We start from the raw sequence: 27,314 nt of genomic DNA, 5'->3' as shown, positions 1-27,314 counted from the left end.
CTCAATAGAGAGCTGGAAGTCAGGAGTTGCCGTATTTCTCCGGCACAATATACTACCTGCTCTGCTCTGTTCCTAGCCTGAAAAACATAAACTTAACCAATAAATGGCAACATCATAATTGGCATCTAGTTAAGGGGTTTTCAAACCTTACATGCCCCAACAATAATTTAAATGGTCAATAGAAAATTAGAGATATAAAAAGACAAAATGTTTCTAAAATAACTTAATTTAAACACAATATCTATATTGTGAAAAAAAAATTATGAAAAAAAGCTAGATATTTTAATTATTTTGTTATTATTTAGCAATTTCTTTTAATTATAATGCTATTATAGTTAAACTTCTAATTATAATGCACGCACACACACACACACACACACACACAAACAGACACATTAATGTTCAAAAGTTGAAAGATCTTAAAATGTTTTATGTATATATATTTTTAAAAATATGTATTGCTTATGCTCACCGTCTTTATCTAAAATAAAAATACATTTAAAACAGTAAAAATGTTATTCAAAATAACGTTTTACATTTTTATGTATTTAAAAAATAATTTATTAAAGTAGTATTTATTATAAAAAAAAAAGAAAAAGAAATGTATTCCTGTGATGCAAAGCTGAATTCTGAGCATCATTCAGTGTCACGTGGTCCTTCAGAAATCATACAAATATGCTGATATGCTGGTCAAGAAACATTTATTATTATCAAATGTTGAAAAAAAGCTTAATTTGTTTTGTGGAAACCATAACTGTTTTTTCAGGATTCTTTGATGAATAGAAAGAACAGCATATATTTGAAATAGTAATATAATATTGTAATATAAATATTCTTACTGTCTCCGTTGATCAATTAAATGCATCCTTACTAAACAAAAGTATTAATTTCAATGAAAAGTAGTCTAATTAGTGAAAATTATTAGTAAGTTGTGAAATTAGGTTATATAATTAATACATACGTATAGGAATATAAAAAGCAGTGTAACTCGACCTCAGATCCTCCAGCTCTCGTTCTACATCTAACTGCAGTGATAATGATCAAAATTTGGTCAACTGTCACTTTAGCTAAATTTATTCTACCTTCATCATCGTAAAATAATCACACACACACACACACACACACAAAAAAAAGCGTTCGTCACATAATGTTTGGGAAATGAGGCCATCTAGCGGTGGGTGTATGTAATAACAAAGTGGGACACTCACCCAATCAAATTTAAATCCAATATCAGAAATAATAATATATATTTGTAAATAATAATAATAAGCAGTGGTAGTAGTAATATTGCATTATGTGTTTATAACATTAAAATAATATATAATATTTATTCTTGTTTATTGTATTATTGTATCATTATTTTTCATACATGTTATGGTCATGCATTGCAATAAATACATTTCTAGAAGTACACTGGTACTAAATGTGTTACTAGCTGTTCGTGAAAAGGTTGACACTTTTAAAACCAGTAAAATGAACACACCTAGGAGTGTTTACTACAGATTAAGGGTAATTCCTGATTCAGAAAAATGGCAGTGCCATGCAGTGATGACTTAGTTACTAATTACAGCTCTCACAGCTTCGGTTAAAAACAGATAAGTGGCTTGATTTGACTACTACAATTACTCTGTTTATGATGGATGTAGCCAAAGATGAGATAAAGGTGTGCATGTGAGCATGATGTGCTACTGTATGCCTATCCACATACATTTTTAGAACGTCTTTGTTGCGACTTTTCCAGACAGGAATTATGTTCATGAAGACATTAATCTTAATTCAAATCTAAAAAGTGCAACAGGTGCATTTTAGAGCTAATGTTAGTGTGATTCAGATGAGTGTGCTTCAGTATGCCTATTTAGCATTCAATCTGAGCAAGAAGACTGTTAACAGGCTAAACTGATTAAACACAGTAATACACAATAACATGAAGTAGAGATTGAGAAACACAGGAAAGAATTTTAATATTCCACGTACAACCAGTAGGCTACAAACTCGCATGGTGCTGTAATCTGAGATTACTGGTCAAGCGAAGCTTCACTTTGGCCTGTTAAAAGGATTAGAGGAAGAGTCATCAAACTATTCCAGCACTACAAAACCCCTTTCGACTGTCTACAGTCAGTCATCGCTCACAAACAAACAGGCATATCAAACAAGCACAACAGCACTAGGAGTATAGCTGTTGTTCCTGTAGCAGTTGACAGATCAGGCCCGATGGCTCTGCTCAAATCTGGCTGGCTCTGGAGACAGTGTAAGTACATGATTCTCATTTATATATGTTTATTTAAAGTGTTTCCTAATCTTCTCAAGGTATCTCTGAAAATTAGAAGTAGTTCAAATTTTAGCACTGAAAGATGAAAGAGGAAGATATAGATATCTTATTTGAAATTATATATTTCAAAGAGTGCTCCAGAAGGTTTGTAATGACACTCGGGTCCTGACACTGTTTGTAGTAATCCTCTTACGGTCAGTGTTACAGTACAGTACAGTAGCTGTTAGTTTAGGACCCCAGGTTGTTTTGTGCTAACCTAGAGAGACTCCAACCTGTTACTTTTAAAGCATTATAGATGCCGATAGGGTTACATAAAAAAGAAAAAAAAATTGAATATGAATACTCTCCCAAAATAACATCATGCCTTGCAAATAAAGTGGGTTGTTCGATTTTATAACGTTTGGAATAGAATTAGGAAACCAATCAACACCAGGAGTCGATTCCAAGCTAATTGTCTTCTTAAAATAAACAGAAAAGAAAATAATCATGAATGACAAATAAATTTAGGTCTGTTCTTTGTTAGTCTAATAATAGTCTAATCCTGTCGTATCAAATACATGTTTTAAACTTTAATTGTTATTTTAATCTGTATTAGTGCTGTCTTGGTGTTTTGGAGGTGAATGACTCAGAGATATTGAACGGACATATTGATTGAATGATTCAAAGTTTTATTTGTAATACTCGTAAAGATCTTTTCACCAAATGCTTCACAGGGATGAATCAAATTTTCAGGTTCTAGCTAGCTTGTAAGGCTCTTCGGGGATGAGTATTAGTTTGGTGATGTGACTGTCAGTTCCCAACCGCTTAGTATCTAAGAATCGATTATAAAAGGATTTTGGAAAAGTAGTTTGCTTCTTTATATGTATTGCCTGTCCTAAAAGACTGTGGAAATGAAGACGTATTCAGTCATATTATGGATTTTTATTAATATTTTATTGAAACTTTTCACAGCTTCAATCCTCAAGCGCTGGAAGTTGAACTGGTGTGACCTGTGGATAGATGGGAGCTTTGTTTTCTACAAAACTGAGTCCAGAAGAGACTACGAGACCAAAGTGAATCTGAAGGCCACCTGTGTGAATGTGAAGTCTGGACTGGAGTGTCCAAGTAGGAAGGAACTTTTTCAACATTTCAAATTATTCGGTCGTGGAGAAAGTACATGTGCATGGTATGAAATATGTTAACAATGTTTTAATGAGCAGATGTATGTCCACCTGAGAGTCACCCCAGAGAGAATCTGCTGGTTGTTTATCTGAGGCGTGGTAATATGCTGATCCTGTGTGCCAACAGTGAAGATGAGGCACTGTAAGTCTTGACATTTTAGCTTAACCCCTCCCACAACATATGAAGCCCTTTCGTCGCAAATTCATTTCAGTTCTGTTACTTTTCAGGGCCTGGAAACTCACACTCATGGAAGCGAAAAGAAATCCTGTGAGTTTATCTTTTACATTCAGGATGGTTTTCTGTTTATTGTAATTATTATTTGTTTTTTTTATAAAAATAATTTTTTACAAATTTTTTTTTTTTTTTTACTCTCATAGGTTTTCACATACAATCCCTATGATGATACATACCAAACCGTTTCAGTTGACAGTCATAATGCAGTGTACATCATGCCAAGTCCAGGTAGTGGAGGTAATTATACAAACACATCATTCATTCTGCAGAAAGCACAGAGAAAGTGCTATTGCCAATTTGTGTTTCTCTATACATTGATACAATACATTGTTTTAATTACACCATTTTATGATTATTTCATTCATTTCCTTACAGCACACTTTACTGCTACTTTAAAGCTAAAATTATTTAAGTGAGAAAAATAGGAAAATTAAAGGAATAGTTCATCAAAAAAAAAAAAAAAAAATTCTGCAAATGTACTCACCCTCAAGATATCAAATATATACATTAGATGAGTTTGTTTTTTCAACCTAACTGATTTGGAGAAATTTAGCATTACATCAATTGCTCAGTGCTCACCAATGGATCCTCTGCAGTGAATGGGTGCCATCAGAATGAGTCCAAACAGCTAATAAAAAGTAATCTCTTGTGAATCAGTAATGAAATATACAAAAAACATGGAGTCATGTGGATTACCTGTTGTTTATTGTGATGTTTTGATCAGCTGTTTGGACTCTCATTTTGACGGCACCCATTTACTGCAGAGCATCTATTGCTGGGCAAGTAACTGTTCGGAATCTTTTACATGTATTTTTGGTTTGTTTTAAATGTAACAGTTTATTACCACTTTGAACTTAAATTTGAACTCCTTGATTTTCAGTGGTCTTATTGATTCCCACTGTAGAAGCTGTTTCATAAACAAAGAAACATTTAACCAGGGATGAACTGTGCTTCCATGCAGGGACTCAGCATGTCTGGGTACACAGAGACACTTGTTACGACAATTTTGGAGAGCAGATTGCTTTGGGCCTCCTGGCTGGAATGGCTGCAGGTGCAGCAATGCGTTCTCTTTTATGGATGCCCTTCTGGTTCTGCTGAGGACCAGTCAGACCTCCAGCAGACTGAGAGAACCGACTGGAAGCCGTCCATAATGCTCAGCCATAGCAAATGCTCCTGTTCCTGCATATGAATATGTAAATATGAGAATAGCTGCAGTCTTTTTAACCTCAGTGGGCATTAAGTGGTTAATCAGTGTGTAAAGGAGGGATTCTTCTTTTTTCATTGTTTACAGTTCTTTTGAATATCTATATAAAACTAAATAATAATTATGCACAGCTAATGACTGTTTTTTTCTTGCGGTGATGATTCTGCTTTGTGTATATTGTACATGTAGAGCTTTGCAAACTTGCTCAGGGTTTTGTCATTTTTTTTGTTCTTTTTCTCAAGACACAAGTTCTCCTATCAGTATTTATAAAAAGTTCCAAGATTTTTTTAACTCTAAAACACTAAACCCCAAATTCATTATGTTCCATAGCATGAGACTGTTGAATGCGCTTCTAATGCGAATCTTGCAAAACTCTTCTTACAAAAGAATACGATGCTGAAGTAGCCAACAAAAGCTGAATATGTTGATCAAGCTTTTAAAAATACTTCAGTAATGAAGGCCTGATTATGAAATCAGTTCTCATGACTGACCACTAGAGGCAGGCAGAACAGTATTTGCATTTGGCCTGTGTACGCACTACTATGCTACCTTGCCAGTATAAGTTATAAACTTTAAAAAAAAAAAATTATAAACTTAATATTGTTGTGCAAAATAAAAGACTTCTATTACATACAGAATTATATTAGATGGCATTTAAATGTTTGTGTTAACAATTAAAACTCTTGCATATTTAATGTCATCAAGAAAAAATAAACAAAACAAAACAAAAAAACACTGTTAAATGCAAGATTTTTTATTAAGGATGCCTCAAGATTGTGATAATTTTATTCAGTGCAAATAATGAGCATTGGTGTCAAGCAGTGTTGCCAGATGAAACAGGTTAAAATCCATTTGAAATGAATGAGACCATTTTAAGAAAACAACCAAACAAAATACACAAAATGCACTATATCATAAAACATTTAGATAAGTATGGGGACAAATTTACCACTATACATTAAAAAAAAAAAAAAAAAAAATTGTGTCAGGTGCTTAGACCAGAATATCTAAATGCCTCCATCTACAAATTTTGACAAAACAAACAGTGTTTAAAAACAAAAAGACATAAATAAATATTAGGGTTCATGCTTGATTTAACAAATCAAACCATATCTAGTGTGTTATTATTACAATAATTAAAACTTTACAATGCTTAAAAAAAAAAAAAACATGGAAGCCCCATAAAACAAACCATCAAAGGCAATGTCTGCATATTATCTGTTAAACTTGATCTGATACTTCCCTTAATATACATGATATTTCTTTGCAATAAATGTAGTTCTCTTTGACTAAGCTATTGGCTTTCTAATGCTCAAAATAACAAGGAAAAAAACAAAAAAATAAATGGCACCTAAGGAGTGAGAAAAAAAAAACCCTGCAATGTTTGAGAGTTGTCTGAGCTAAAAGCAGCACTTGTTCCTCCAAAATTCCAAAAACATTTGTTTTTACACTTTTCTTTCTTTCTTATGAAGAAGTCATTAGCAACGTCACAGATGTAACGCCCCATAGCCACATATGATGAGACCTACACTTGGATATTTCCAAAAACACTAGCAAACATTTCTGCCATCTCTGCACCGTGAATCTGGACAATATTTAACAAGTCCTTGCATAATCAAATATAGGTATCCTTCTCACATTAGTTCTGTAATTTCATTTATTTATCTTGTTTTGTTCCTATTCACGTCATTGTTACAGTAATATAAGTATTATTTCACATAAAACGAAACGTGGACAAAAACAACACTTTATAAAAAGTGTTTTAAAAGAGTGAAAAACCAAATCACCACAAAAGGTGTAACAATTAACAGAAACAAATAATAGAAAAGCAACAGCAAACACCTAAACATTGTGCTTTCGAATTTAAAGTCATTTGAGTGGGCCAGTGGTAACCACGGTAACGAGGGTGACGGACAGGTAGTGTTCTACTCCCTCCAGGTGGGCGGAGCTTCTGCAGAATATCCAGAGAGATGCTGAGTACAACTAAGAGCGTCTGAAAGAGCGTCAATAAGAGACACGGAACAGATATGTAGAATAAATCCTCAGCATGAACAGCCGCCTTCGCTGACCGGCTGCTCTGGCGGCTTTTCCAATTTTATGTCAATCACTGAAGGAAAAAGAATTAAGGAAATATACAAAGTTTTCGTGATGTGTTTACACTGCAAAAGTATACAGATGGACAATTATGTACTAAAACAAGTGATGCATGTGTGTACATATGTAAGTTTATGCACATATTTGTGTAGGATACTGTCTTCTCTGCTCTTGTCTTGTGTGCTCTCCATACCAGGAAGAGCTGCTGCTACACGCCGGAAAAGCTAGACGAGACAAACACAAGCCCCATTATTAAACTCTCACACCGGGATCAGAAAAAACAAGCAGTGTGTGGGGTTGTTTGCATTCAGATAAGTTGAATATTTAATCATCTGGAGGTCATCTTCTGAAGACACTGATAATGAGTGTAGTGTTCAGTAATGCTGTTTTTAAATAATAGAATTTAATAAATCATTAAAGCACATATTTCTACTTTTGATTTAAGTCAAATCTCGGCCACACTCACCTGTTTGACGTTGTATCCGGCTTTAGCGCTAGTTTCAATAAACATTACATTCAGTTCTTTGGCTTTCCTCTCTCCTTCCTCAATAGAAACTTGCCTGAAATTATCCCCAAAACACATGTAATCATTAAGATGTGCCTACTTCCGATATTTTGCTATTTTGATCAGATTTATAGAATATTAGTACTAGTTTGTTTCATTTTTAAAAAAAGGTGCTTTTGTCAACATATGCATTTCTGTTTAGTAAATTTTTAGTCTGTTATTCTCAACAAGGCTGCATTTATTTAATCATAAGTGCAGTAAAAACAGTAATATTGTAAAAAATTACTACAATTTAAAAATCACTGATTTCTATAGTAATCTATTTTAAAATGTAATTAATTCCTGAGATGGCAAAGCTGAATTTTCAGCAGCCATTCATTCAGTCTTCAGTGTTACATGATCATTTCAGAAATCATTCTAATTTGCTGATTTGCTCCTCAAGCAAACAATATTATGAATGTTGAAAAAGTTTTTTTTGCATGAAACCATGATGATTTTTTTCCCAGGATTCTTTGGTTCTTGAATATAAAGTTCAAAAGGACAGACTTTATTTGGAATAAAAATAAAATAAATTACTCTTTATCAATTTAATGCACCCTGGAATAAAATAATAATAAAATAATTATAATAATAATAATAATAATAATAATAATTTATCATGACCAAACAACCATTTACACATACCTTTTATCTGCAAGGTCTGTTTTGTTTCCCACCAGCATGATTATGACATCACCTCCCCGTTCTGTTCGGACATCATCGATCCATTTAGTGGTCTGCTGGAATGAGTTGACATCTGTCGGGGGGATTTCAGAAACACTGGGTTAATAATCAAGATGAGCCTCAGGGGGTCTATAGGGAATCCCAGGATCAATCACAGGGAGACACAACAGGAAGGGATAAAATAAGAGGAAAGAAAAGTGGGAGGTAAATAGCTGGAAGTGTCCATTCTCATGAATGCGTCACAGGAACTTAGTCTGCAGAAAGAGTTAATCTGAAAAGAAATAGATAAAATAATATTTCATTTACATCAACTACATTTCATCAATTTGTAAAATGGTCAAAGAATGCATATTCTTTTTTATAAATAATTCAAATATTTTTATATGACCAAAATATATTTGACAAAAAATATGTTTTTAGCAAATATAAAAATGCGTTGCTTAAAATAATGGTTTAAAAAGCAATGGTTGAAGAAGTGAAAATGTTATTAGGGACTTACTTTTGAGCGTTGTGGATTTAAAATTTACTTTTGGCCACAACTGCCAAAAATGTACTAGTTATTTATATTTTTATTCCCCATTAAACTGTACACTGATACATTTTCTAAATGGCATTACTTAGCGGTTTATATTGTTTCATTAGCAGCAACAGGAAAGTGTGAAACTGTTAACCTTTAAATGTGAATATAAAAAAGGTGCCTACTGAAAAGGTGCACTGAATTGCAATTACAAAACGAAAAAAAAAAAGTTACAAAAAAGAAGATAAAGAGAATGAAATCACATAGAAACACAAAGGATGTGAAACAGAAAGAGACTGCGTTGAGATGACAGACAGCTTTCCTCTTCCTTAAGTTTTCCTGCCGAGGATCCACACTCACTTGTGATGTCATAGACTACCACGGCAACAGTAGAGTCCCGGATATAGCTGGGAATCAGACTGCGGAAGCGCTCCTGTCCTGCTGTGTCCCAAAGCTGCAGCCGCACCTGGCCAAATATTTTAGCACCAGAGATCCAGCATAGAGAGAGAGAGACAGAGAGAGAGAGAGAGAGAGAGAGAGAGAGAGAGAGTGGGGGAGAAAGGGGAAGAGGAAGAGGTAAGAGGAGGGGAACTGGATGCACAGCGGGTCTCAGATACCTACTTGTGATGTCGTAAACTACAACAGCAGCAGCAGAGTCTCTGATGTAACTGGGAATGAGACTACGGAAACGCTCCTGTCCTGCTGTGTCCCAAAGCTGCAGCCTGATCTGTGTGAATGGAGAACAAACAAACGAAAAGAAGGAGAATAAAGGAAAAAAGGGGGAAAATGAAACATTCAAAGGAAAAACAATAGATAAAAAAGGAGTTGAATGAAATGTAAGAAATAAAAGAAAAGCAAAGTGGACTGAAACATCTCAAGGGTTATGGTAAGGGTTAGGGTTGTGTTATGCCATCAAGCCTGCAGATCTTCAGAGTAGTTTCCAGCTCAAAACCCATCAAAAAGAACAATTCTTTACAGAAGGAAACACACACATATGAACAAATAACTAGAGAAAGAGAGCAAAAGAGACACAGCGGGGGGAAGAAGGCACAGGAGTTTCTCGTGGTGCAGTTTACAGACACATCACAATATAAGTGTTCAAATTAATGTTCAACAAAGAAAATAAAACTAACATGTCATAAGAAGAACCAAACGTTAATGTGTCAAATCAATTTAAATTATTTTCTATAATAATAGTGATAGTTTACTAAAAGTAGATGTAAAGTAGAATGCATTACAATAAGTGTTTATTTATTCATTCAATCATTTATTTAACACCATATCATCACCAAAGGTTATGTTCAGGTTATCAGCAACAAAGTTCATGCTAAAATTATTACTTTAATAAAATAAAAAATAAAAAAACAACACTAAACAATGTAACAATATTGTTCTTACAACAGCATTAAAACATTGCAGTTTGATTAAAATCAATATGTTAAATGCCTTTAATTTTTTTTTAAAAATGAACTATTGTGCAGTCATAAAAATAATTCTCTCCCTCAGTCGTCAATCAGTAGCATCCCAGACATTTAAACATTGGTGAAATTATTTTACAGAACTTATATTTCTAGAGATGTAATATCTTTAAAACACTGAAAGGCATGTGCATTTACTGTTAGGAATAAAAAAATAAAGTACTTACTGTTCTGTCCTCAAGATACATTGTTTTCGACAAGAAATCGATTCCTATTGTGGCCTGAAAAGAAAAACAAGGAAACAAAACTTTAAAAATACACATTATACACATACATTAAAACGGGATAAAATACACTAATCCACGCATCTGATTAGAAACATCCAAACAAATCAGAACACTGTTTAAAGTTGCAGAGTCAGAAAAATCTTCACTCACCTGGTAGGTATTATCAAAACTGTCATACATAAATCTGGTGATCAACGATGTCTTTCCCACTGCAAAATGAAATCAAGAATTAAATAGTTACTATCAACATTACATTCTTGTGAAGTTGTGACCTTCCAACTTTTTTTCAGAGACATTTCTGCATCAATGATTACTTTTATTGCCAATACATTTTCCTAGAAGAAAAAGATCCAACCAGTTACACAAATTAAATGTCCATTTCATGTAAGTTCATCCTTTGATACACCTCACATTTGAAACTGACATGCTGATAGATTTAATTTCAGACGCATAACTTTAAAAACAAAAAAATCACTGAACAAAGGTCTTGAATGCACAAATGAATGCACAAATTTGTCCAAATTCATTTCAGATTCACATCAGATTCTTCTCACATGACATGCAGGGCAATTGCAATAGATTAACCGAAAACTGCATGTGAAATAAACACATGCATTAGTATTTATGTAAATATATGCAAACGGTTTGAATATTTGCAATGTTTTTTTGTTTTGTTTTTACTATTCAAATTTTTTGACATCCAGCAAAAGTCCAAGCTATTTTTTTCAGGTTTAGTCTTATTAGAGTTTAAAACAAAATACTGCCACGTGATCTTATGGTTTATGCTGATAGCTAATTTACATAGAACCCAGTCCTGACTTGCTGTTGAATTCTGGGACCAGGGAAGTTTTTCACTAGCTCGAAATGAGATTGACAGGCCACCTGTGTCAGATATGTCAGAAAGAGGAACGGATCATCAAACTGAGACTTCAGTGGTATCAATTAGTAAGTGTTGGTGTTTTTATCTTATGAAGACATGTAAGTTTTCCCGACCTTTGAAATGCGTGTGTTCAATAGTAAGAAGATCCAGAACATTTCAGCATGTCAGCAAAACACAGGGTCAGAGATGTGGATATCATATTTACACAGGCGACAGACAAAAATATTCTATGAAAAGAATGTGAAGTGCAGTTCAAGACCAGACTTTATGGTAACAGCCAATATTTATGGAATTTCAATGAAAAACCTTGGCTGATTTATGATAGTTAAGATTTAAAATGATATCACAAGTTGTTTTTTGACATGTTTCAGTACAATTGTAAGCATATTATCAAATGTACAACAAATATGAACACATTCCAACACAAAAACACATAACGTTATACGTTGCAATAAAATAAATGCACACACATATAAGAAACAGGACCAGTAGGTTCGGTTCGGCTCGGCTAGGTTCGGTTCGGTTCGACACTCACCGCTCTGTTCTCCCAGAAATACCAGCTTGAATTTGCGGAGCGGGTTGCCGAAATCTCCTGTTGCAGACATGCTGCCAGTTCCGCTGGGCCCAGTGTGGGTGTGAATGTGTTGCTATAACTATCAAAATGTTCTAAAGAAGAAAATAAATCCGCTAGTATCCCAGTTGCTCTAATTCTTTTCAGTTAGACTCTCTGCGGGCCCAGTTCTGCGCTGCAACCTAACATGATAGTCAGAGGTGTGTTTGACAGCTGAGCTCAGCCTATAGCGTTTGAGGGAATACGAAGGCATCCGTCCATTCAACACATCATTCTTGCCAAATGAATGACACAGTAGTGGATAATTAATAAGATCACACTGAAACTATTCATGTATTTTCTCAATACCACTATCATTTAATTTATGCTCCTGATATTTCTGTATATTTTGATACAATACATTTCCTGTGATGTCTTTACGTTATAAAACGTACATTTAACAGGCTCGCTGAACTGATTCATTCGTATCCATATTCATATGTGATGTTTTTTGCGTTCTTAAAACGTATTTGTTTGTGGAAATGAAATTATTTGTGTATGTACTGGACCGAGTGGGCGGATTGTTGTCTATATATGGAAACAAGGCGGGGCGCCAAACAAGTTAGGTTGAGCTTTGTAAGTGCCACGCCACGTCTCTATCCACGTGACTGCCCTGCATCATCGCGTTCCGTTAACCCTTGAACTGAGCAGAGTGGGAGTCAGGATTTAATCACTCTGTCGCTGCCAATTTTAAAATATGATACAATTATATGTTAAGAGAGGATAAATTACACGCATGCTTGCTTTCTGTGTCAGGAATTATTTAATCTATATAACCTAGATAGTGTCAGGAATTATTTAATCTATATAACCTAGATTTTGTGTATTTTTTATTTTTTTTTACTAATATTTCAACATTATTTTTTTCTCTAAGCGGAATAGTAACTTAATATCTTAGTCAAATAAATAATACCGATTTCAACCGCAAAAGAGACGCTTCTGCTCCAGCAGGTGGCAGCAATGCGCGTCCGGCTATTCACCTGCTGAAACCCGTGAAGAAGATCAGTCGCAGTGCAAGTACATGCGCCTCTCGAAACCCTTCACGGATTTTGGCTATTTGTCTTTAAACTACCACTGAATCAAAATATTAGCGTGAAACAATGAACACTTTACTGAACAAGGTGCAGTATTTAGAGCATGGCATCTCAGTTGTTTGTGTATTGCAGTGGTTTATGCTGTTGATATGAGCCAAGGTCGTAGAGAAAGAGCAAACCAGTGTTTTTTTTTAATTAAAAGAAAACATTTATTGTATTTCCAATCATAATTTTTTGTGTGTGGTATTCTTTTGCTTCAGGTTTTATTGCTTCAGAACACACGGGCGCTGGTTTGTGCAGCATCATCGCTTCAGTAAGTGGCTTTTTATTGTTCACGTTAGATGCCTCATCTTCGATATATATATATATATATATATATATATATATATATATATATATATATATATATATATATATATATATATATATATATATAAAGGTTATCTTTAAAGCTGATCATTATTTTTGCTCTAATGTCACAGAAGTCAAGTGTTAACTAAACAAATGCCATTGGGTAAGAGCATTACTTCTGTTATTATGTTTCGTTTTCACATATGTATGTGTATACAAATATAAGTAACTGACAGTAAGCAAATTATGTTTTTGTGTCTAACTAGGTGTTTTGCTGACTAACAGACATTATAGATCAATGCCCACACATGGTATTGGAAGATACAGACATCTTCTTCCAAAAGCATTGGTAAGACCTAAGGTTTTGTCCATCATCTGTGTAAAATGTTTTTATTACCAGTTAATAACATGTTTGAAATTAATTATTGTTACTATTCAGCCAAAGAAGAAGAAGGAGAAAGTTCAAGCGAAGCAGATAAAAGCTGCGACAGCAACAGAGTTTGGTGTGTTTAATGTGTGTGTTTCCGGTTATGACATGACTCTAGTGGAACACTATTCCCAATATATCCACAATCTCTGCAATCATTTGGACATCAGAGTCGATGAAAGGTGGGATAAAGTGTTTTTTTTGTTTTGTTTTTTTGAAAATATGCACCCAAACCAAAAAATATTCAAGTTAATGTATTTTCAAATATATGTTATTTTACATCCTAATAACTATTATTAGGTTGTGGTGAAAATAATGAGCTCTCATTTTATGTTTTAAAGTTGTGCCCTGCCTACGAAAACCACAGAGGTCATGGTGATGCAGGAGCAAGGCACTAAGATGTATGTAGATGCGGTCCTGAAAACCCATGAGCGTATTGTTCAGGTGAATGCTTTGAGCTTGTGTTTAGTCATATGACTAAGTTACGACATTATTTGACTAAATGTAATTATTAATATAGGTGCCTGTAGCTATAACCAATTTATTGGTGGTTTGTTTTTAGATCAGTGAAATGAAGGCGACACTTTTTCCCATATTTATGGAAGTCATTCTGAAGAACCAGCCTGAGGGGGTGCGACTTTGTCTGAAGCAGGTCAGACAATTACACCTTACACATATTGACACTGTTCTTATATTTACTTAAAATCTTGTCTGGCTGCGTCTGACACTCCTATGTAACTGTAAGGCTTAATGTGTTTTTTATTTTGTTTGTTTTTCAGCACACAGAAGCAGATTATCAAGCCCGGTTCAAAACAAGACCTGAGCTTGAGGGGCTTCTCGCAAAAATTAATAATTAACACATTTAAAAATGTTTTTCATTTTCTATCCCATTTATGCTGTAATTAATCTGTGAAGCAATAAACTCATCCCATGAAATGTTTTCCATATTTATGCATTTTTGGCTTTAATTTGGAATTTGAGGAGCGTTGAAATCCATCCTCTCTCTCAGTGTGCTGTAATGTTGTTGGCAGCAGGCACGTGCACAGGTAGGGCTCAACCTGTGCAGAGCACATGCCCTTTTTGCCCTTACACTCCGAAGTGCCCTTTTTTTGGTGTTTTTTTTTTTTTTTTTTTTTTTAATGCTATTGGTCACCATTTACGTCTGTATGTTTGTTTTACAAATATTTAGCAAATGAAAGTTCTTAAAACGAGCTTGTGTAAATCTAATTCGATCCTCAAGCTGTCAGTAAGCTGATAACTCCGCCCCCTCTATATTCATTGAATCAACTGAAGTTCCACAGCAGCCTCACAGTAGACAACAGCTGAGCTGAACAGTTTTGCGAAGGGTAAATAAATATTTTGTTTTTTGAATAAGTACTACTAAACACTATGTCTATAAAGGCTCATATTTTATTTATTGGATGTCTGTCTGACTGACTGAGACATGTGGGACGTCGCCTGAGAGAGAGGGCTAGCATTTGCCATCTAGTCATAGCCAATACATAGCCAACACTTAAATAGCCTGGGCATATAGTAGCATTTCATCTTTTATAAAATGCGATTTTGGCCAAATGCATTTTACCACAGGAAAAACTGAGCGCTCCGTCTATATAGCTAAAAAAACTAGTTTGTCACCTGTAGATGAAAATGTAATGGGATGCCCGCAGCGGCAGGCGCCGTCGCCGTTTTAATGACGGACAAAAAAAATAAATAACATTTACACGCATTCGCTGGTCAAAAACGATATATTGATAACAACAACATATACTTTGTTTTTACCATCGGAAAATCATAACAGGTGCGCCCCCGCGCTGTTTCGAACTGGAACTTACACAAAGCAGCGAGTGATCCTCGTCACCTAGATAACTATATTTCTAAGAAATTTCTTCTTTGATTTATGATTGCTGATACAGTTAATTTTTTAACATTTAGGATAATCATGTTATGGTATACTCTCCGTATACTCTCTGTATAAAAAGTAGTAAAACATGGTTTTACTACAGTAATGTAGTAGTAACAAAAAAAAAAATACAGAAGATCACTGTGAAATCTTTATATTTTATCATGCAGAATGTAATTCATGATTCATTCCAAGGCTTCGTTTATTTGATCCAAAATACAGCAAAAACAGTAATGTAGTGTAATATTTTTACAATTTTAAATAACTGTTTTCTATTTGAATATATTTTAAAATGTAATTTATTTTTGTGATCAAAGCTGAATTTTCAGCATCATTACTGCAGTTAGTACTCTTCAGTGTCACGTGATCCTTCAGAAATGCTTTTCACTGCAACTGTACTTTTCACACTATTTTTATTTATTTTTTCATTGCTGGCTTATTTTAGGGAAAGTGTAGTGAATAGGAGACCTTCAAGAAACCAACATCCCTGGTCCACCACAGTATCAAATTTTTGCCAGGAAACATGTTGGATAGCTATGTTATAGTAACGGTATGGCTATAGTTTCTTATAATCTGGAATTGAGTTGTACCGTAGTGTTGGACATAATTACTTAAATTATATTTCAAAAAAGTTAGTCCAAAATACTTGACTCATTGCTCACCTTCCCCTCTTCTCAATATCATTCATAAAAATGTTAACCAAATAATACAAATTAGCTTATGAAACCAAACAGAATAGCTAAAAAAGAGAATATATATAATTGATATAAAAAAAGGGAGGGGGTGCCCTTTTTCAGTTTCAGCACATGCCCCTCACAAGGTCTGTGCACGGCCCTGGTTGGCAGTATCATAATATTCTCAATTTTATAAAATTATTCAGCAGCTGTTTTATAAAAGACTGCATTACCCGAGAGTTCTAAGTATTATTATTTATATATACTGCATTAAAATCAGAAAATTATATGGTTTACCATCTTTTTAGAGGACGTTTTATCTTTGTATCCGCTACCGGCGGCTCGCGCTGAAGCTCATCCGCGCAGCAGCAGTCACGCGCGCGCCGCCGAGCTCTTCTCTCTGCTCGCGGAGGCGTTTGACGTACTGAGCGACCGTAAGTGCACAAGAAGACAAAACCTAGAATATTAACATAAAATATAACACAAAAACAACCTTACAACAGCGCTGGAATATGTTTTAAAATACTTTGTATAAACGGTTTGATATTACAACGCTAATAATGTGTCCCAACGGCTTTTGGTTCCTAGAACGTTCTGGCAAAAATAAAAATACAAAATAACAATAGCAGTTAAAGAACGCTCTTCTCTTAAAGTGTGTTAATGTTCATTAAAGATTATGATTTGGTTCTCCAAAATAAAACTAAAATACTAACGTTTGCTGTGATAGTATTCCTGGAGGTACCATGTGAATATATTTTTCATTATTTTGTATATATACTTGGATAAAAGCAGCATAGTATTACTATCTCATTTTATCACTGTACAGTGGTGTTAAAGAAAACAGCACCAGACCTACACATGTCTCACAGTTCAGCCCCTCATTTCCATGTTTCCTGGTGAGCCAGACATCATATTTAGGTGTTTTTTTTGCTTTGTTCTGATAAGTAATATCTATTATAGACTTCTTCACCAATGATGGCAGTGAGGACAACGCAGCTTTTAAGAGCTTGCGTGGGCAAAAAGAAAATCTGCAGGATCCACCAATTGAGAGAGACCTTCACCTTGCCTTGGAGGACCTTTATTATGGATGCACTAAAAAAATTAAGATATCCCGTAGGGTAAGTTTAGCATAAAGGGGTATAAATTACATCAAATGACTCATGAGAAATTAATTTCAGAAGAGATGTGTCTGATACAGGTCATGAATGAAGATGGACACACATCCAGCATCAGGGACAGGATTTTAACCTTCACTGTAAAAGCAGGATGGAATGAAGGGACACGGATCACATTTCCAATTCACAATTTTATTTCAATGTGTTTGTAAATTGATCTTGGTCATCACAGAGTGTTGTATGTTTTTTTTCCCTCTCTCTACACAGGGACCAAACAACATCCCAGCAGATATTGTTTTATCATACGCCAAAAGCATCATCCATGCTTTGTCCTCCAAAATGATAATCTGTACTACACAGCACATATTTCCCTTGAGAAGGTGAAAAACATTGTTTTCGGCACCGGCAAAAAATGTATTTCATGTAGAATATTGTAGATAAATAGATTATGATTTTGTTTTTGTTTTTTGGTCTAGTTTTCATGTTGAATATTTGATAGGCTTTTTAATCAGACCAACATGATATTAAAAATAAACAAAAGCTTAAGTTTATTTGAAATTATATTTTAGTATAATAGGATTTTGTATATTTATATTTGTGGCAACTCTGCAGGCTTTGATTGGTTTCTCAGTAGAAGTCAAGACACTAGATGGCAGGCTTCTCAACATCCCCATCAATGACATTGTGCAGTGAGTAACCATTTCTTTCTGTAGCCTACACAGGTCAGATAATAGACAAGTCAGTACACGTTTTGTTACTCCAAACTTTTGAATGTGGTTTTCATATTCAAGATGATTTTAACTTCTTTACACTACAGCCCTAAGTACACCAATGTTGTGACCGGGGAGGGAATGCCACTAGTCAACAACCCATCCAAGAGAGGGGACCTTATCATTCACTTCATTACACATTTCCCAGAGAAGCGCTCACCTGAAAAGAAACCGCTTCTAAAACAAGCTCTCTCATCAAAACTCATCCAGGCATCTTAGTCTATTCAGTCATGAATAAAAAATAATAATAATAAAAAAAAAAAAGTCATTATAGGAATTAAAACACTTGAAACTCAAAAGAATTCTAGTTTGAAATTGCCATTTTTTAAGAGCCTCATTTTATTGGCACAAGACAGACAAGAACAGAGTAAAAGCCAAAATCTAATTATTTTTAATAGATGTAAACCATTCTTACAGAAAACCTAAAAACAGAGAAAGTCAGAACCACACCAGCTAAGCTCAACTAACTGCATTCACTGCTTAAAGAGGGGTGACCCAGTTATGACGTGCTGCCATCATGGCCCGTTTCAGCTGTTCATAGGTGACAAACATAACCACATTCCAGGAGCCCAGCCTCAGGAACGATGGCATGAATCTAAAAAGAACAAACATTTGTCAATTCTACATTCACCCTCAAATCATTAAAAGTAAAGCTATAGTGGGTTAAGAGAACGGACCCCTTGTAAAAAGCCTTTGGTCCCTCTTTAGTCAGCATGGCTACAGCACAGTTGAGGGCACTGCTGTACTGGCCCGGGGCGGAGTTCATGTATCTTGTCTTCACAACATCAACAGGAGAAGCAATAACTGTAGTGCAGAAACCAGCTCCGAATGCAGATGTGAAATGGCAGGGAAGATCATCTGTGAAGAAAAACTTCTATAAATTTTTTGTCCCACTCTGACACTTAAGTTTGTAATCGTTTTTTCTGCATGCTCATCTCACCATTCATTAGCAGTGATTTTAGAAGTGCGTCTTTGATAAGGTCATAGGTCACCAGCTCAGTACAGTTTACAATGGCATTGCGGGTGATGTTTGGGCCAGTTCCTATAAAAAGATTAAATTGGAAAGGAGAGAACAAAATAGTAATTACTATTAAATACTTGGTTGTGAAATTATAATCTAATATTTATAATTATAAACTAAAATTCACCAATGAAACTAACTAAATTAATATTTCAATAAGAATTGACAGTTTAAGTAAATTTTAATACAATAAACCTTTTAATGTATAATAAACTAAATAAAAGCAAGAAATGTATAATTATTATTAATAATTATATTATTAATTAATTATAATCATTAAGTTCATATTATAAAAGTTAAATAATTACAGTGGATTTCATTAAATATTATTGGCCCAAGTTGGCCCAGACTCACCTTTCCACAAACCACGAAACCCCTCTTCCTTTGCAATGGTCCGATATGCATTTATAGTACCATGGTAACGTTTACTGGCCCCGGTGCTGACTTGAGCCTGAAATCGTACCTTCACCACATCGGTGGGTTGGGCCAGAGCCACTGCCATGGCTCCAGTCGTACAGCCAGCCATCAGTCGACTGCCAATCCCAACATCTAAGCAATGCATTGCATGGTGTTAATAAGAGAGGCCTTACATGAATGGTTTCCAATCATTCCTGCGTACAAGCGTTTGACAACTTACGATCTGAGCCTTTGGTGTAGAACTGCTTGACGGAATCGTAGAGGCCAATGCGTACAGAGGCAAAGCTCATCTGACGCTGCAGTCCTGCAACCAGCCCGCTATAGAGACTGCGCGGCCCCTCAACACGCACCATGGTGCTGATCGTGCCAAATACTCCACGATATTTCACCGGACCATGGCCTGTGTTCACGGGACTTTTGGTCTCCCCCTGAATCTGTACAGAACAAAAGGTGGATGGAGAAACTTTACAGAATCACGGGGAAGGGAAGCAGCATCTTCAGCTTAAAAGGGTCCATAGTGATCCTGGGTCAGCAAGGACAATCATCAAGGCCTGGACCTGCTTACGTTGCTAGTGTAAAGAGAGTCAAGAGAAATAGATAAAGCTGATGTCAGTATGGGTGTGACTTGAAACAGTCTACCTGAAATAAAAAAAAGTTAGTTTATTGCTGCTGCGAGTTGATCTAGGTCAAGTTGTCACGTGCATCTGTTGTCTCCAGAGTCAACCGCTGGCTCAGCTGTCACACAAGCAAAAAAAAAACACAAACACACACACGATATAGACTCACCTGAAGTCTAACTTTTGCTGTGTCCAGTGGAAATGTGAAGAGGTCTGCAATGCAGGCTGCAGTTCCTGCACCAATAAACTTCACAGTGGCTGTAGGAGGCACATCACTAGCTCTGAATCCAACCATGTTTTTTTGCAGTCGGAATCACAGGAATGTAAAGGTGAAATGGAATGTTGAAAATCAATGAAGTGAACAAGATGAGTGAACTCCACCCTAACCTGGATTTAGGAAGACATGATGATTACTTTCTTTTAAAGGTTAAAAAATGTTATTTAAAGCCTTAAACCTGTTTTATTGTGCAAATTTAAGCCATTTGGGGTGGGCCAATGGATGTGCTTAATATAGGTGCAAACTAAGGCTCTCTGACAGTCAACAGAAGAAAAAAAAACATATTCATGCTAATCTATAGGTTGACGTCATCATCCTGTTTACATCTGGGGCGTCTTTGTTGGCTTTATGTCACACAAAAGAGCTTCAATAAAGGAAGTGCGGATACATACAAAATGCGAGATTATGAAATGCTGGCATAATATTACATAAGATGTATTAACCTTATTAAAAAAAAAAAAAAAATGAATAAACGTTTTTGGAAAACTTTTTACCAACCGGTTTGGATGAGAACTTCAAGATTCTCTGAAAGTATCTCTCTGGTTGAAATGACTTTCAACTTGAATTTTGTTGCCGTGTTCTTCCATAGAAAAATGTTTAGAACCCGTACAAATCAAAAACATATTCCAAAGTCTGAAAAACAAGAATATTTCCGTGTTATATGCATATCAGCATCACTTGAAATAATAAAAGATAACCCATTCGCAAGTTACGGAGAAAGTCTGTTCGCAGTATTTGAAAATGACAATACTAACCTTAAACAAGAATGTATAAAGTGTCCACGAATAAAAGTGTAAAGAGTATAAAAAAAAATAACTTCCTCAGACAGCAGCGAGTTAAAGTGCGCAGGTGCTCTGTTCTGTTCCGGACGCTGCGCCTAGTGCGCCGACCCTTTTAAATGCCTTCGAAGGAGTCACGTGACACGCGTGACGGGTCATTCAGCGATTAAAGTAACGCCTCTTTTGTCTTCACTGATAAAACCCTTTTACAAATTTTTACTTTTATTGTATTTGGTTTAGGTTTTTGAAATAAATACTGTAAAAAAAATTAAATGCTGCTAACCGTTCACACAGTGGTGCAAAATTACATATGAAGTTTCGAGTCAAAATACTATTACACAGTTTTTGTATTTTCTCTTGATCAAACCAGTAAAGCATTCGATTAATATATTTTTGGTGTATCCTATATTGCTTTGTGTTTTAGGATTCTTTACTGTTTTAAATTATCTGAATTGTGTCATAATGACAACATGCCAAAACTTTGTGTGTGACTTTTGATATGACTTTTTCAAACAGAAATCTGCTCTCTGAAATATTTGTTGGATTAAGTGTGACAACTAGCCCCAGTCTCCCCTATTTGACTGAAATGCTGAGTCATTCTGAATTAGTAGGATATGTGTTGCACATATGTTATTCATAAAGAGGACTTTCAGTTCTCCCTCTTTTAAAGACACATTCCCTGGATTTCCTTTTTTACATGGATATATATATATATATATAATACGAGAGTATTATTGTTTTTCATCAGATAGCCTACAAGAACCAAAAGCATTTAAACTACATACCTGCACCAAACTTCCCATCACCAAATCAAAAAGACAGGGCTGCTGTTTAGGTTTCTCTTAGATTAAACAGAACATTACTGGAGAATGTACATCTTCAAGGCAAAACAAAATAATTGTGTTCACCAGACACGTGGGTTAAAAACACACAATGACACACATGCTTCATGAACTACACACTGCTGCTTATTATTGTGTGAGTCCCAGGTCAATTCAAGGGTCACATGCACACAACAGTCTTCAGAGAGCATCAGGCATCACTTCTATCACACTTCCTGAGAATCCTGAAACATGTCAGTGCTGTTTGTTGCTCACACTTCTCAGATTTGCATTTGTCTTATTGTTAATGTGGCGTTCACTTCCTCTTTTCATCAAGTAAACTTCACAGCTTCAGTCTAACAAAGTTTTTGTTTGCCTGTCTTTTATGGCTAAGCAAGAGAGCGCTTTCTGAACCTTTGTCATGTGAAAGCCATTTGGATTTTAAGTTTCCTTCTGGGTGTTGGGCTCTCAGTTGATTTGATCATTGATTGATTAAAAGACAGGATTCAGGGGAGACAAACACATATAATCTAAATGAGTTGCATGTACCTGATTTGATACTTAAAACACTTTAGAACTCATTAACAGAAACAGATATATCATAAAAAGCTTTATTTTTCCAATAATGTACAGTTTATAGTATAAATATATATTAATTCATTAGTGCCATGGACCCGTTTTCTTGACATATTTAAAAGTATATACATAAAAAATGGACATATATCCTGGCAATTGGATACCTCTAATAATACCTCTGCTCTCAGTGTCCAATGACAATGAAACTAAGACAAAAATGTGCATTTTGCTTTCTCAGCCATACGTCTTGTGATTGTTGGCAACTCATCTTTCATTTTTGATGAGCTTGCCCTTTGGCCTCAAAAAAGCTGCTGCCTTTTTCAGTGATAAGACTTTACCTGGGAATCCATTTGTTCTCATAACAAAGGACTTGACTTATATTTGCACTCTCTGTTTAATCAACATCTGAAGATACTGACAATGTCCGTTCAGAAAGGTGACTCCCATGAGCACTGAATTCTAGTCAGACCTCTCTTGATTTGCTCGTAGGAAACGAACATCACTATGTTCCAGGTGCCTAAGCGCAGGATCCTGTTTGGCATGCAGCCTTAAATAGAGAAAAAAATACATCTTTATCTCCACCAGAACAACTCATGTGACTGGCATGTGAAAGTTGAATTTAAAGGGATTGTGTGCCGAAAAATCATTTACTCACTCTCATGTTTTCCCAAAACATTTATTTCTTCTAAAAAGAAGATATTTTGTATGTGTATTTTTATCTATACTATGAAAGTCAGTGGGGTCCATTGTTGCTTTGGACAGTGCTATTTTAGTATTAATTAATATTTTAAATAGGTTTATTTTTTATATCATATTTTATTGTATTTAGTCTTTATTTCAATAACAAAAACTGTATATTTTTAGATTAAGTTAACAATATTGGTTTAGCCCCCCATGACTTACATTGTGTGGATAAAAAATAAACATAAATACATAGTAAGAAAATTTCTTCTTTTTCAAAGAAGAAGAAAGACATACAGGTTTGGAATGAAATGATGGAGTGTAAATCACGATAAAATTTTGTTTTTGGGGGTGGGGAGTGAACTATGCTTTTAAGAACTCTTGCTCACCCTTCCAGAGCCCCCGAACACCCTCATCACGTGCAATAGTCCGATAAGCATCCATTGTGCTGTTGTATCTCTTTAATCCATCAGACTGACGTGCCTGAGCCTGGAAACGCACTTTTACGACATCTGTGGGCTGTGCCAATGCAACAGCCATGGCTCCAGTAGTGCTGCCAGCCAGTAGACGAGTCGCAATGTTTGCGTCTGAGAAGAAGAAATCAGAGTGTTAGCATCAGTATCAGCACTATCATTTCCATCTCTATTCCAACCCACAGTACTCACTCTCAGTGCCCCTGGTGTAGAATTGCTTCATTGAGTCATAAAGACCGATACGAACAGATGCAAAGCTCATTTGTCGTTGCAGTCCTGCCACCAGGCCATTATAAAGACTCCTTGCACCCTCTGTACGCACCATAGTGGAAATGGTGCCAAATACTCCTCGATATTTCACCACAGCTGATCCTGAGGCAGCTGTAGATTCTCCCTGGATCTGAAATAAGACAGATGAAAGAACATAATGTGCTTTTTGTGTTGTTTTTGATTGTTTCAGGCACATAAAGTCAATGCAAACACAATTCAAACAACCCTTAATGGGCTCAAAAAGTATGTTTTCTTCATGAAAAACTTTTTCCATATCTTAGCTTACATATTACTAATGATGTATTATTCTAAAAGTCCTCACCTGAAGTCTCACTTTTGCTGTGTCCAGGGGGAAAGTGACCAGATCAGCAAAACATCCCGCCGCACCAGCACCAAAAAACTTGACCGCAGCAGTTGGTGGCAGGTCGCTAGGTTTGATTCCAACCATTTTTTTCTGTACTTCTGACAGGATCTTACTTTATTTTTATCTAGAGATTCTTGTGTTTCCCCACCTGACGGAGAATAAGAAGCAGGCCAAAACTGGTTAATAATTTTCATTTGGATTCAAGAATTAATAAGTGTATTTATGTACTAATTCAATTTACCTCAGCAGACTGCTGATTCAAGATCAAGTTTCTTCCAAAGGAAAAACTCTCTTGTCTTTTGTTTTAAATGTTTCAACACTTGTGGCCATAGAACATTGTGGCTCAGTGTTCCAAAGCAGCATTCCAGCAGCGCAACACTACACAGTAACATTTAAGATCAATGCTAATCGTGTGATTTGGTGGATATAGATAAAGCATGACTGTAAAATCAACATTTCTCATAACTTTAGCTGTGGATACCCAGAAACACAAAAAACCTGTGTACAATACTGTATGAAACATAATAAATTACAGTGTATGTCTCATTAATTAAGCTCTGGGTTCCCAGAAACATAGAAATCAGCAGCATACAAAATAGTTTGAAATACGATAAAATACAGTGTGCTCACCAACCTTCTGCTAATATGAAATGGTTAGTCCAAAATGTACTGACAGAAAGCAAAATAATTATTTTCACCCAGGGTGTAATCCAGTGTGTTTTCCACCAAAGTATAGTGGAACCGCTCTGTCAAACTTGAATTTATAGGTGCATGTGCCGGCTGAAGCCAGACCCATGTGTTCCTCTAATGAGTCTAATTTTAACTTTGTGTGGCGAAGAACATGTACACTTGTTTACTAGTTGTCACCGATAGGGTTGTTGTCTGCCCTCCATATCAAATATATACACATATCAGTAAAAATTATATATTAAATTATTATATATTTATCTATTTTTTAAATGTATTTTTTTTTATGAATCAACTATATATGTGTGTATATGTGTGTGTGTGTGTGAGTGTATGTGTGTTATTTATTTATAAATACACACACACACACACATATATATATATATATATATATATATATATATATATATATATATATATATATATATATACACACACACATACATCCACAGGCTACATGTAATTTTGTAATGTTTACAGCTTATTTAATTTTAATTAATTTAGTTAATTATACATTTTAGTTTATTATACAATGAATGTCACAGAAATCATTTTGGATACATTTTCTCAATTTTATTGTTTGCTATTATTCAAAAAAATAGATGTTCGTAAACACACACGTGTCACAGTCATGTGTTGCTTTGTCACCTTTGCCCTGCTTCCCAAAACACCTCTGGAAATTATAAATCTGAAAATAGTCCATGGTGATCTGATCACTCATTATCGTTTGGCTGCGACTTTGAACAAACGGCCAAATGGCAGTTACGTAACAGTGGCATTATCATGTTTCAATAAATGGTGAGAAATAATTGTTGTCTAGTCCTGCAATCTTGAAGCTGCTGTAGAAAGAAGAAGATCAGCTGAAGGAAAAAAAAAGCAAAATATCCTTCACAGACCTGTTTGTGCAAGTACATGAGATCAGGACACTGCGCTGCGTTATTATGATATTTCTGCCACAGCAGCTATTGCACCATTCAAATAAACAACCTGCTTCTGTTTGCAACCGTCATAAACCCACTAGTATGAATGAGTGACCTATAGGCTCCTGGAATGGGTTTGCATCACTGTTTGGCCAATAGCAGCTTTTGATTTCCACCTTTGTAAACCTTCATTGGACAACCATGTTATTTTCTTACCTTCTGTATTTTCAAGATTTGTTTGTGTCTAGACTGGAATCCCTTACATTTTCCCCATGGTTTGATTGTAAACTTAAGGCCTTACCTTTGCTGTCTGCTTCCAGCTGGAATCAGTTTCTTTAGTGTACCCTGTGATCATTCAGCCTCTAAAAGATGTAAACAAACACCCGTGTACTGCTAGACACACACTCACCCTGCCAGCTACTGAAAGTGGATACATCAATGACTGACGCAGACGCAGACATAAATTTATGTCTACCAAAGACAGCTGCCATTGAGACCTGCTTTATGTATGAATAAATATTTCCTCTGAAAGCACAGGCACATCTAAAAATATACCTCCCTGTTTTCAAGCAAAGGTCAGTAGGTCATGCTCAGTCTATGTAAAGGTATGCAAATATCTCAACAAAACTCCATATGTGGTCATTCATCATACAACTGCCCACCAAAAGTATTGGGACATTTAAGACACTTAAAATGTCTGAATGCCAGATAAATTATAGAATCAAACAGCATCAAGCTTGATCTTTTTTTTACTTCACATGCAATGACTTTTAACCATAGTTCCACTATTTTTGACAACCATAGAGTGTCCAAATATGATTATTTATTGTTTTGGAACAGTATATTTTTTGTTTCATGCACAACATGACATTTTCTTAAAAAAAATAAAAAATAAATAAATAAATAAATCAGGTTGTATGTTTGAGAACCATAAAATGTCCAAATGCATCTATTTTCTTAATTATGAACTGTGTATTTACGTTTACATTTATTCATTTAGCAGACGCTTTTATCCAAAGTGACTTACAAATGAGGACAGTGGTAAATGGGAGCAGAGCCAGTGGTAGTTTTGTAGGCAAACATCAAAGCTTTGAACTTTATGCAAGCAGCTTTTGGTAGCCAGTTCAAATTGATAAATTGTATTTATTGTTTAATGCTACTTGATTTTATTGTAGAATGCAAATACATTTATTTTTTAAAGCAGCTAAGCACAAGTACAAAAGTTTAGTCAGTTAACA

General features: G+C 35.2%; 5 protein-coding genes and 1 long non-coding RNA gene across 11 annotated transcripts; 3 read left to right on the top strand and 3 right to left on the bottom strand.

Moving 5' to 3' along the window:
* Nucleotides 1-1,548: 1,548 nt before the first annotated feature.
* On the top strand, nucleotides 1,549-5,201 carry LOC113054376 (pleckstrin homology domain-containing family B member 1-like). Its single transcript, XM_026219900.1, has 6 exons — nucleotides 1,549-2,248; nucleotides 3,221-3,373; nucleotides 3,469-3,571; nucleotides 3,658-3,697; nucleotides 3,808-3,901; nucleotides 4,626-5,201. Exons 1-6 carry the CDS (start codon nucleotides 2,212-2,214, stop codon nucleotides 4,760-4,762), a joined length of 564 nt encoding a protein of 187 aa, XP_026075685.1. The 5' UTR covers nucleotides 1,549-2,211; the 3' UTR covers nucleotides 4,763-5,201.
* Nucleotides 5,202-5,601: 400 nt separating this feature from the next.
* Nucleotides 5,602-12,072, bottom strand: LOC113054375 (ras-related protein Rab-6A-like). 2 transcript variants are annotated; one of them, XM_026219899.1, is made up of 8 exons: nucleotides 11,828-12,072; nucleotides 10,563-10,621; nucleotides 10,353-10,406; nucleotides 9,329-9,434; nucleotides 8,152-8,263; nucleotides 7,429-7,522; nucleotides 7,120-7,186; nucleotides 5,602-6,975 (listed from the first exon to the last, which is right to left on the bottom strand). In XM_026219899.1, exons 1-8 carry the CDS (start codon nucleotides 11,895-11,897, stop codon nucleotides 6,911-6,913), a joined length of 627 nt encoding a protein of 208 aa, XP_026075684.1. In that variant the 5' UTR covers nucleotides 11,898-12,072; the 3' UTR covers nucleotides 5,602-6,910. The 2 variants fall into 2 exon arrangements, with proteins under 2 accessions (XP_026075684.1, XP_026075683.1); XM_026219898.1 differs by lacking the exon at nucleotides 9,329-9,434 and adding an exon at nucleotides 9,068-9,173.
* Nucleotides 11,252-14,661, top strand: mrpl48 (mitochondrial ribosomal protein L48). 2 transcript variants are annotated; one of them, XM_026219891.1, is made up of 8 exons: nucleotides 11,252-11,357; nucleotides 13,197-13,249; nucleotides 13,419-13,450; nucleotides 13,554-13,636; nucleotides 13,727-13,896; nucleotides 14,056-14,158; nucleotides 14,277-14,366; nucleotides 14,494-14,661. In XM_026219891.1, the coding sequence occupies exons 1-8, from the start codon at nucleotides 11,277-11,279 to the stop codon at nucleotides 14,569-14,571; spliced, it is 690 nt and encodes a 229-aa protein (XP_026075676.1). In that variant the 5' UTR covers nucleotides 11,252-11,276; the 3' UTR covers nucleotides 14,572-14,661. The 2 variants fall into 2 exon arrangements, with proteins under 2 accessions (XP_026075676.1, XP_026075677.1); XM_026219892.1 differs by lacking the exon at nucleotides 11,252-11,357 and adding an exon at nucleotides 12,864-13,023.
* A 1,796-nt stretch (nucleotides 14,662-16,457) lies between these two features.
* LOC113054377 (uncharacterized) lies at nucleotides 16,458-18,348 on the top strand. Its single transcript, XR_003277371.1, has 3 exons — nucleotides 16,458-16,722; nucleotides 17,249-17,406; nucleotides 17,487-18,348. It is a non-coding gene; the product is annotated as an uncharacterized LOC113054377 (long non-coding RNA).
* Nucleotides 18,349-18,488: 140 nt separating this feature from the next.
* On the bottom strand, nucleotides 18,489-21,404 carry LOC113054371 (mitochondrial uncoupling protein 2-like). Its single transcript, XM_026219890.1, has 8 exons — nucleotides 21,261-21,404; nucleotides 21,004-21,138; nucleotides 20,398-20,615; nucleotides 19,832-20,045; nucleotides 19,549-19,743; nucleotides 19,114-19,215; nucleotides 18,851-19,031; nucleotides 18,489-18,768 (listed from the first exon to the last, which is right to left on the bottom strand). The coding sequence occupies exons 3-8, from the start codon at nucleotides 20,521-20,523 to the stop codon at nucleotides 18,654-18,656; spliced, it is 933 nt and encodes a 310-aa protein (XP_026075675.1). The 5' UTR covers nucleotides 20,524-20,615; nucleotides 21,004-21,138; nucleotides 21,261-21,404; the 3' UTR covers nucleotides 18,489-18,653.
* Nucleotides 21,405-21,993: 589 nt separating this feature from the next.
* LOC113054374 (mitochondrial uncoupling protein 2-like) lies at nucleotides 21,994-25,336 on the bottom strand. 4 transcript variants are annotated; one of them, XM_026219893.1, is made up of 6 exons: nucleotides 25,104-25,331; nucleotides 24,711-24,847; nucleotides 24,428-24,617; nucleotides 24,028-24,235; nucleotides 23,752-23,949; nucleotides 21,996-23,228 (listed from the first exon to the last, which is right to left on the bottom strand). In XM_026219893.1, exons 3-6 carry the CDS (start codon nucleotides 24,551-24,553, stop codon nucleotides 23,110-23,112), a joined length of 651 nt encoding a protein of 216 aa, XP_026075678.1. In that variant the 5' UTR covers nucleotides 24,554-24,617; nucleotides 24,711-24,847; nucleotides 25,104-25,331; the 3' UTR covers nucleotides 21,996-23,109. The 4 variants fall into 4 exon arrangements, with proteins under 4 accessions (XP_026075680.1, XP_026075681.1, XP_026075678.1 ...); XM_026219895.1 differs by having other exon boundaries at nucleotides 21,994-23,228; nucleotides 24,428-24,847; nucleotides 25,104-25,336; XM_026219896.1 differs by lacking the exon at nucleotides 24,711-24,847 and having other exon boundaries at nucleotides 21,994-23,228; nucleotides 25,104-25,335.
* Between the last annotated feature and the right edge of the window lie 1,978 nt (nucleotides 25,337-27,314).

Source organism: Carassius auratus, chromosome 35, assembly GCF_003368295.1.
Source record: "Carassius auratus strain Wakin chromosome 35, ASM336829v1, whole genome shotgun sequence".
Lineage (NCBI taxonomy): Eukaryota > Metazoa > Chordata > Actinopteri > Cypriniformes > Cyprinidae > Carassius > Carassius auratus.
The sequence above is the reverse complement of the archived record's forward strand: the minus strand, read 5'-3'. Positions and strand labels throughout refer to the sequence as shown.